The following is an 11047-nucleotide window of genomic DNA, read 5'->3' on the forward strand; positions in this document are numbered from 1 at the left end:
TTGGATGCTGATAGTGTTTGTCAGGATGCGCCGCACGGGCAGAGACAATTAAGCTGAAACACAAGGCCGGCTTAATGAAGCTCGGCAGGGAAAACAAGCTTCCTTTGCCATAGAGATGGAAGTAGACATGGTCCGTTCACGTCGGGAGAAACCACAGGGCTCCACCGGTTGCATTGCTGTCGTGGAGGTTAATGCTTCGGCTGATCTGAGGTGGAGTGTAACATTTTGATTGTCCGGCACACTTTCAACTATGTGCTGCGTTCTCAGTTTGAGATATTAATGCTCTGTGTTGCATAGAACCATCTGAGAAGCCGTCATTGGGAACTTTTTGGAAAAGGACAGGCATTTGTATTATTAAAACTACCCGTCAGGTGAGCGAACAAACTGTCAATCAAACGGATGGAAGCCAGTTGGGAGAAGAGTGAAAAAAAAAACATTTTCCATTGAGGAAAAGACTTCAGAGCTGCTTGTTGTTCTTTCAATGAAGAAATACTCCCAGTTCAGTTATAACTGATGTTATCGCAGCATTGTTGTTGCGCCATTGTTGTTTTGTAAGAACTGTTTTTCCATGTCATCACGTTTCACACACACACACACACACACCTAAGCCACGCCCCTAACTGCCAGTAGCTGCTTGCAATTGGTCACAAATGCATAACTTGAAGCCTAAAGTTTGTGCGTATAATTCTTCTCTATATTGTGACAACCAAAGTCATTTTAATGATTTTTTTTTAGACTAGCATGATTAAGTAATTTCCACACCTTCCTGTTATGTAATGCTAGCTAAATAACTTAGCATTAGCATGGTGTTTCTCAACCAGTGGTGGAAAGTAGCTAAGCACATTTACTTTTATTTGAATTTGAGTTTTTCTGTTTTCTTTCTCCACATTTGAGACAAATCTTGTTGTACTCTATTTGACAGCTTGAGTTACTTTACAGAATACAGAATATATTCAACAAATACATTATATTATATGAATAACTCTTAATTGGTCCCCAGGGGGGGGATTTATAAACTACCCAGGCAGCAGTGTATAGCTAAAAGTAATATACAACATCCATTTAGATAAATGAACACATGAATGCATTGGTAATTAAAATCCAATCATATAACGTACACATTATGCAATTAAATAGTTTGTGTATCAAAATGATGTATGAATTCTCATTTTATTCTGATCTCAAAGGGCTTAATTTTTTCTCTAGATCCCCATACTGGATTCTATTTCCATTGTTCCATTTTCCACTAGTTTGCAGGTTTGTATATGAATCACACAAGGTTTAAAGATAATTCTAGTTCAGTTCAGTTCAGCAGTCAAACCTAAAATGAACTTGTTAAATGTCTCCCGGCTAACTCAACTCCTAAAACACAAACAGAGACCTGGTTTGTTCTTCTTTTTAGTCCAGCTGCACAACGGGGAACATTTCTAAAATACCGACTCTAAAAATGAAATGGAACCAAACCAAATCTGCAAGTGAATGCCAGATTAAAGAGCCTTAAGAAGGCAAAAAAAAGAGAGTGTATGACCGAACAAAGAAATGGTGTGTTCACTGTGAACCTCCACGTGGTTGCATAACATGAAATGAAGCCCGCAAGACACACAGTGTGCTGCACATGAAATGCTCTGCTCGCAGCTTACAAATGCATTTAATTAATTAAATTCAGTTTGTAATTCAATAAAACGCTCACCTGAAAGCGCCGCCATCATTTGCTGCTGCTCTTCTACCGTTTCAAATCAAGTCAAATGCTTCATGGACATCCAAAAACAACTATGCAGCAACTTAACTCATGTTTTGTACTTCTATTGCCGTAGTATTCTCTCCTCTCCGTTGGCTTCAACTTACTTTTCAACTCACTGTATATGACTTTAATAAGAAACATATTGCTCCATGTTCACTTTGAGCCCACTGGCATGTGAAGCCGGCCTCATATAATCCCATATAATGTCCAAATGTATTTTTAGTTTTTTGTCCTGGTTCGGTATAGTCCCTTTTTTAAAGCTTGAAGGTTTGTTATTATCTTGCTGAGGGGAGTGCTGGGTTTGGTAAAGCACTCTGTGTAATCATTTTAAAGCCCTGGAACACTGTGACGAACGGGAGGATGAGTCACATTTTAACAGCAATGGAAAAGGAAATTATGCAACTCTTTGAAATGATGTCTCTCCATACTCCCTGAGCTCTGAATCGTCCCTCAGATTAGATAAACCGTTCGCTTTAATGAAAGGAAATATTTTTTTAATAATTGGCTGTTGTGGTGTACCTGCAGCCCTTTATGATGAGGTATTTCTCATCTCACTAATGTCCAAAAAAATAAATAATTACACCTTTTAACCATCTCGGTGTGACATAACCTTTACTGCCGATCGCTATCGGTCGATATTGAGTAAAACGATCAGATTGGGAGACTGCCATGAATGCTTTCTAGTCCTCAAATCGGCAGGATAAGAGATCTGGTATCGCTGCAGCTAACGGCTAACCTACAGAGGATTACAGAGCTACATGTGTTCAAGTGTTATATAAAACCTAATATCTTAAATAAATGTAAACAAATACAGTTGTTTGAAGCTGATATTTTTTACAGCAATACAAAATATTAGATATTAGAGGATATTAGGATTAGGATATTAGAATGAAAGGGAATTTTCACCTGTTAAACTTCTTATCATTAGCTCTAAGCAGTGTATAATAAGTTATTAAAACTACCAATGCCAGCATATTGTAAGCTGGTTTACCAGCTTCTATAACAAAACAACAGAAACGACCTGTATCATCCGACATGGCTCTTCAACAATCTACAATCTGTGATGCCAGCACAAAACAGCTGGCATCTCTACAAGTTCTATTTCATCCCGTGTTTCCTGTTAATCCGATCCATGAGTCAAAAGGTGTATGATCCCAGATTAGTGATCCGTCGCAACCTACCACCAGGGGGCTGACATTTGTGGTTTTACAGTAAAAACTGATCATATTAAGTCATCCCTTTTTTTTCTTTTTTTTTTAATAATATAAATGTTTTTAACGTCCAGTGTTTTCTTTAATGATTATAATGAAGGAGAAAAAAAGTATTATGTTGTGTTTGTGAGCTGGCAGGCTGAAAAAAGAAAACAAACTTTGTCCGTCAGTGTCATTAGCATTGGTATTAAAGTTGAGCTAATGTTTTGATCAAATCAAATTTGGCGCTACGTCCGTTATCAAACGTTATGTCCCGTCTTCCTGTCCTTAAAATGACGTTTTTGTGGCTGCCTACCTGTGCTGTTGTCATCCGTGAAGCACGGAAGACACAACGTTGGCTGCTGCACTCCCTCAGATTATTTACAGAAGTGCAAGGTTTCCATGTCACCTGAATGAATTAACAGATGTTTCCAGTGTCACACTACTTCGTTAACCTTCACGCCTGCTTATTCAGCTCTCCGCCGCTCCGTGCCAGCGTGGAGGAGAGAGGAAACACGCTCCAGGTGTTATAAATGAGGGTGTGTGTGTGTGCCGGGCGCTTTAATCACCCCGTTCTCCTTCCCTTTCCCTCCCCTCCTTCCCCGTGGCCCTCCGCTCATCTCATTACAGAAAGGAGCGGGTGAGAAGTGAGGCCTGCGTAGACCTCGGCATTAATTATTCAACTCTATCTTCTTTTACTCCGGCTCCTCCTCCCCGGTCTCTGATAACCTTAACTCCCAGCCATTATACCATGTGGTAGGTATAGCGCGGCGGTCTCCAGGGAGAGCGACTTTGGGAATCTAACCGCTCACAGACTTGCTGCGCTTACTTTATAGGCTGCATGTGGCCTGTTTGCCTCCACAAGCAGATATACACTTCTCCTTTTTAATTGCATTTTAATTATTCCTCGTCGCTCCGGTTGAGCTTCAGCGCTAATTAATTCCACTCGGCTTTTGAATCGGTGTCGTCGTGGCGAAGTAGAGCGAATGATTATTAAAGCTGACATTTGACTCCATGCATAGTGTTTGTCGTGTTCGGCTGAGTAATGCGCCCCCCCTCCCATCCCCCGCCATGACCGGCCAATTTGAATCGCTCAGTCAGAGGCCGGCAAATCGAGGTTGTCGAGATCAGCGTGGCGAAGGCGTTCAGACAACTTGAGGGCAACCTGACTGTGATGCTGAAAGTCTGACCGTTATCTCCTTCTGTCCCCTGTCTTTTTTTCTTTGTGTGTGTGTGTGCGTGTTCTGCGTGTGTGTGTCTGTGTGTGTGTGTGTGTGTGTGTGCGCTTCCTGCAGGTCTGAAAAGTCAACATCAAACCTCGACCCCCCGAAGCCTCTGAGCAGGAGAAAGAAGACGCTGCCAAGATGTTCAGCACCAAAAGGTCAGCACAATGTCACTTTTGATCTATTCTTATCCAAAAAACAGAAAAAAAAGTCTGGCAGACATCTCAGGTTATTTTCAAATTGCTGCTCCTGATGATGAGTATCATTTCTGGTCTGCTTTCTTCTACCGATGACTTTGAAAAGATGTTGATGTGGAGCAAAGCAATGGTTGTTTCAGGTCGCAACACAAACAAAAACCCATCCCCCCTTTATTTCTTTCTAGTGTAATGTGGACTTGAGACCATCTTTACCCGTATACACTTTTAAGATGATATTTTCAGCTACCACATTCCTAAATGGATAAACAGAAGTTTAAATACTCTCACACTGCTTTTGTAGGAAGTTGAGGAAACCTGGTCCACAGTCCTCCTCGGTTGTGTGAACATTCTGTATTTTTAATGTGGTCACGTACGTACAGTCTGCAATCATTCATCACTTTTCTGGATGTCCACTGTGAGGCTGAAGTGGTCACATTGCCTGTGAGTGGAAAGGTGGATCAAAACAAAATGGTTTTGGTTGTGTCTTTTGTGTTTTAATACTGGGTGACAAAGCTTGGCTTTGGTTTATATTGAAGTATCTTTGGTACAAAGATGAGAGCATTCATTCTCCCATTTATTTATAATAAAAAGATTCTCCTGCATAATTAAGTCCATGAATTCTAATTGACAAGTCGGTTTTGAATCGATAAGGTTGTAATCCACAGTCGTATTACGTTAAAAGCTCATTTTGTTTTCACAGCTATTTAACATAGGGAGGTGCAGTTCTTCAATAGGAAATGTTAAACATGTGTAGCATATCGGTGGGAATAAATCACAAAAACATATTTATTTTATCATTTAAAATAATGATTGTGATTTGTTATTTGTATTGATTTGTATATGATATTTGAAATCAGCTTGCCTTTACCCTTTCTATATCGTATATGTGTGCTTCACTTCGGGCTTATAATGAATGTATGACTATATGATATAGGCCTACCATATATGTATTATTTTAAATGGGCCATTCTATATAATGTGTATACTTTTGGTACTTCAAGTGTATTTCCATGCCAGTGCTTTTGTACATTCACTTATAATATAGAGTACTTTTACAGTGTTCTCTAGTTAATCATAAAGAAATTGGCTGTATAAATATGAAACGGCAAAAAACAAGTCGTAGCCTCGGGTCATGATACTTTAATGCGGCCTTGCACACGGATTTAGACTGACACCAATTTCTTAAATCCTGGTTTGCGTTGACAAAGAGGATTTACCACCGGGTTGCTAAGATCTTGATTGTACCTTGAGCAACACTTTGATAGTCACCGCTTCACATATAAGCCGCGCAAGGTTTAATTTAGATATTTGTTTTCTGCAAGATGTCCACAAAACGAATAAAGGGATGCGTTGTTGGGAAAATGAGGTATGGGAGGAGGATACGGTATCATAATGTGATGTGGGACTGAGTGCTGTCAAAGTGTGTGTGTGTGAGAGAGAGAATGATTAAACCAAGCCAGCTCTCCATCTTCAGGGAGCTGTGTCAGCACAGTCGATGACACAGATACGCTCAAAGTGACTGTAAAAAGGCTGCCATCTTGAAATCCAAAGACTTCCAAAAGCTCATTGCCATTTTTTTTTTTGCTGAATAGGAAACAAAGCGTTTGCCTCTCGCCAAACTGCTGAACGAAACACAAAGCGGCCGAGGAAATCTGCGCATCTGTCATGGATCATCATACGCTGTGTATCTGTGTATCTGTGTGTGTGTGTTTTTTAAATATAGGCTTTACTGCCTCAAGTCATCTCAAACACTTGCGTACATTTCTAATTTGTTTGTGTCTACATGTTCTCATTAAAATAACTGGTGCGCTGTTAATCTGAGCTTCCGGATGAGAACAGTTATGAAGTGACGCACTGTAGCTTTGATTATGAGTTGTGTGTTTAAACTCTTATTTGCTAAATATGAGCTTCTAGGTCCGATGAAGAGAGGTGGTGTGATTGTCTTGAAGGAAACAGAGATGTCGACTCCAGGCATTGTTGTTGTTGATCAGTGTGGGTGGAGAAGGACTCGGTTCAGGACCTAGAGGGATATTGTTACCGTGTTGTGACTGTTTATTCTATTCTACATGGATCGAGGTAACGGCTCTGTTTTTAGTTCAGTTTGTACCTCCAGTTCTAATACACAGCCTCAGTTTGACCCCGGCTTTCCACTGGAATTCTCAGCGTCATCTCCCTGTGGACGTGTTTGTTCGGAGGACTCTCACAGAGAGTCATTTGGTTTCCGCCACGTGGGGTCCTCGAATCGAAGCGGTTCCTCCCAGCTGTTTTTTGGAAAACGAGCGGGACAGGAACAGGAAATAACCGTCACGCCGGCAGCAGCTCAGACGGAGATGGAGGAGAGGCAGCGCAGCAGGTGTCACAACTGTATCCAGTAATTGCTTTCAGTGGGAGCTGTAATGAAATTACCGCAATATGAGTCGGACTCATTAGGGCCAAAAAAAATGGTAGACCTGACCTCGTCTGTACCGCATTTCATCTGCCGGAGTTGATGTTTAATGTCGCTTTAATAACCTATAGGATGCTCCATTATTGTGATGCCTTTTTAGAAAGGTGACGCCCCGTGGAAGCTGATTGGTTCTCCCTCCGACTCGCTGGATGACTCATCACAAACAATCCTGAGAAAGTAAACCCCTTCCATCTGTCCAGGATATGTGCGCTATAGTGTACTTGTCTGAAGATGACATGGCGAGCGTGTACCTGCACTTCTGCCCTCATCCATACGCCAATCAATATGTCATGTATCCATCGTGGTAGCTTAGCTTAGCAAGTAATTACAGTCTTAACGAAATATCAGTTCCGACATTGACCCCCCACTTATCCTGACCTTCATAAGGAGTAATTGGATATCTCACTGTCTGTAGCCCTGGGCTGCTGATCGACATCAATGGGCCTTGCACTTGATTACTTATGTATGCGGAGGGAAGAGAATGGTGTCTCGGGGGGGTAGAGTGCATGCTGGGATGCGTTAACCCCCTGCAAAGACCTGCTGATCCAATCATGATGAACAGGCTGTCACCCCGATGCCGCACGCCGACTCTCCTTGGACCGACCTTGAAGGGTGTTGCAACAGTGTGGCAGCAGCTCTTTCAGAGATTTCTTTCTTGCACTTATAATGTAATATACAGGTCTGGAGGTACATGATTGATTTCAGGTCAGTTCAAGTTTTTGCATTGGATTATCGGGTACACTTGGCTACGGATAGTAGTTTCTGGCAGGTGTCCTTTTTATAATCAAATCACATGAAACCCCAGTAACTCTGGTAGAGGATGTGGGAAACGGCTAAAAAGACAAAGAATGGGATGAAGAAGTGGTCGGATAATAATAGCAGTTGTGAACAAACCATGATGTTAGCTGTGTTTTTTTGTTTTTTTTAAAGAAAAATCCTTAAATGTTCTGTTTTCCACTATGAGACAGACATATATCAGAATGTGAGGAAGATACAAGAAGGGTTGTCTTTTGTTTCAATGGAGGAACTAATTAAGGGAAGTCAATGGGGAGGCAAACTAAACATACTATCAAAAATGACATCATGAACACAAGCGGGCCTCATATGGTCCGTTTATGCTGTTGGAGCCGCTTTCCTAGCGAGCGGTATCGCTGAGAGAAAAACACCCAGAGTGGACAAGAGGCGCCCATGCGAGCCAGCAAGAACAATGTGGATCTAATCAGTCTCCCAGCCAGAGATGTCCAAGTTGGCCCGCACCTCCGCCGCTTAATTTAACAACGCAGACGGCAGCAGCATTTTGATCAGGCAGACCTTCGATGCAGCAGGTCCTGGACATAGGAAGTGACAGCATCAGTAATAGAAGGACTGCTAAACTCTGCAGGAAAGTGATGAGGGAAGAGGGCTTTCTGCTGACACTGGAAAGAGGGAGGGATCAAATGTCAAGGGACGCATTAATTCCACTGTTTTTCTTCTAGCGTAAGACTTGATAAATATGCAGGAAAAGGTGTCGTATACATAGAAATCCCATTATGTTTTCATAAACTGAACCGTTTCATCTTCCACACTGCTGTCGGTTTCTCTGCGTAATGAAGGCATTGTTTGTTCCAACTTCTCTTATTGATCGATGGTAGTTGATTTGACTGACTCAACCTCCCGATTGATTTTGCATGCTATTTTGGTTGCGAAGCGGCGGTCGATAATCAGTGGCCTGAGATCAAATCCTAGCTCCCGCTGTGTGCTCCGACATGCACATCACCAGCTGAGCCTTACTGCCGCCGCACCGAAACGGCATCACGGCCGGTCGGTTCCGTCCACGAGATGACGTCTTTGAAGCCCCAGCTTCTTGTGCTTCATTCTCTCCTCTTATCATCAGTAGGCTCAAACACTACCATGACAACCTATGTATGTCGTTGCGGTCTAAAACGCTAGGCCTTGGCTCTGTTTAAAGTGCACTCTAGCAACTTTGGTGACACATTTTTTTGCACTTTCTGTTTTGATGAAAAAGAAATGGTTGCATAAAAGCAGCCTTGGCCTTTTTCAGTCTAATTTTATAAAATGGGCACCTCCATTAAAGTGTACCTGACCAATATGTTTTGGTTGTCGTCTGATGTGTGGGTTGGAGTTGCGTGAGGGGGAATATGTTCATGAAAGTGGCTGTGGCACTTTTGACAACAAAACAAGCCCTCGACCCCTCTCACTCCGAGTCGACGCTGGTGCCGTTTAAAAGGGTAAAGACCTCCTAAATGTGGCGAGAGCAATTAGCAATGCTAATGTTGCTGCATTTATTGCTTCGCAAGCAGGAGACCTTTTTAGATGTTGCACTACCGTGGCTCCCTGTAAATGTCATTCAGTGCCGATTTTCGTAAAGTAAAACTGAAAATCAGGGGCCATCTTTTTTAGCATCGCACTTCTGACAGTCTAAGTTTATCAAAATCAATGCAACAGAGATATCATCTTTGTTATTCCTGATAGTCTTTTTTTCTTTTTAAAACCTGGACATTACCCAAAATGCAATGTGACCACCGACAGTGTGTTTGCTACTGGCTCCATGCAGAGATGAAGAGCTGGCATACAGAGGTCTGGTGTCATCTTTTTATAAAAAATTCTCATTACATCCAGACAGCAATCAATGAATCAAATGCTGACACAAAAAAAAAGAGTGACAACAATCTGATCTCTGTGGCTGTCTTCCCATCCAGTTGAGAGATTTTCAAAGTAAAGGTTCAAACACACCACTGCTCTGTTTTGTCGTTGCTGCCGCTCGCTGTTGACTTTGAAAAATTGCGGCAATGTTTTGGTAATGGAGACCATGTAGCCTATTAATGCATAAACAGGATGAATCCGGTTAACATTTCCAGCATCTGTATCATCAGCAGCTGTTCCCCTCTACACCCGCCACATGTCTTTTATTCATAACGTGCACCCGGCGTTCTCCGGCGCTCCAATCAAAGTGAGTGGTCGGAGACGGGGTGTTGTTGCACGCAGATGGAGCCATCTCGCCTCATAAACCCCAACATCAACATAACGCAAACGTTAGAAATAGCACAAAGGTCAGGATTTAACGTGCATGTTTTCCCTTTGAGGCAGAAAGTGTGTTTACGTGTCCCACCCTCCTCCCCGTCCGTTTTCCCCACCCTAGCACTTGTCACTCATTTTGATGTGCTGTCTGCCACAACCCAGAGGTGTCCACCTCTGGCTGGAGGCTATAAATCTACAAGGGAACAAGAAGAAAAAAAACAACACAAACGGCAGAATTGTTGAGTGCTTGTGAACAAGTCCACTGGTCACATGTTCCTCACTGCGCTCTCCTGTTGTTGCTGTGACCTTTCTCTGTATTACAGTTGCATGACAACAGCAAACACCCCCAGAGCAGAGTTTATGTACATATTCAAGTGACTTGATATACAACACGGGCAAACCATGAATGTGTGTTGTAGTTAAGAATATTTATTTATTGTATTTTATTGTTGCAGTTCAATTGAAGCATTTCAACAACAGGAAGGCAGAGCAATTTAACTCTCCGTTTCCTCGGGGGCCTCCATCATTTAAGTGTAATGTATTGGCTCACGTATCGGATCAATGTACAGAGGTTGAATGTCACCTAGTGAAATTGGTGAATGTGAGCCTGCAGGCCATGGGCACCAGCTAATGAAATTTTGATGCAGCTTTATTTAGAACTATATTTTACAGGATTACGTTCCCGGCTCGGTTTCCAACTTCAAAGGCGAGCTCTCGCCACCCCTCCCCAGAATAGGAGGCTTCCTATGGGTGGGTTTCCCCCCCCCCCCCCCCCCCCCCCCCTTTCTATCATCCAGAAGGCTTCTGGATCTGTTCTAATGTGACTCACTTTATTATTCATCCTTTTTCCCACTTCGCTCTGTTAATCCATGAAGTGAGATATGCAGCGGGTTTGTGTGCGGCTCTCTCGATTAGATTAGATTAGCACTTTCATCACTCGTGGCCAGATGAGAGAGCGTGAGTTACTGGGTGGGGGAGGAGGGGGCTCCCTCCATTTAAATGGTTCAGGACCGGTGGCGGCTTTACCCCAGAGTAAACACTTGATGGGCTGCGCTTGTTTGATAATGTTAATATTTCCGCTACACGTATGCATTCATATCCTAGAGCTGGCGTCCTGGGAATACATGTCATTGGCTGCCGCGTCGGTTGTCCGTACAGTAGAGCCGCACGATTAACAACATCACAATCGCATGCAATCTCTTTCTTGTTCCATATCTGCTGCGTTTGCATTA

The 11047-nt window shown here is 42.6% G+C and overlaps 1 protein-coding gene across 3 annotated transcripts in view; it reads left to right on the plus strand.

Moving 5' to 3' along the window:
- oxr1a (oxidation resistance 1a) overlaps nt 1-11047 on the plus strand; it is a 114737-nt gene that overhangs the window by 8546 nt on the left and 95144 nt on the right. For all 3 annotated transcript variants that reach the window (XM_084026270.1, XM_084026269.1, XM_084026267.1), the window contains exon 2: nt 4227-4312. In XM_084026270.1, the coding sequence (XP_083882396.1) occupies nt 4296-4312 (17 nt within the window). In that variant the 5' untranslated portion in view covers nt 4227-4295. The remainder of the gene's footprint in view (nt 1-4226; nt 4313-11047) is intronic.

This window comes from Eutrigla gurnardus (assembly GCF_963514095.1).
Source record: "Eutrigla gurnardus genome assembly, chromosome: 14".
Classification (NCBI taxonomy): domain Eukaryota; kingdom Metazoa; phylum Chordata; class Actinopteri; order Perciformes; family Triglidae; genus Eutrigla; species Eutrigla gurnardus.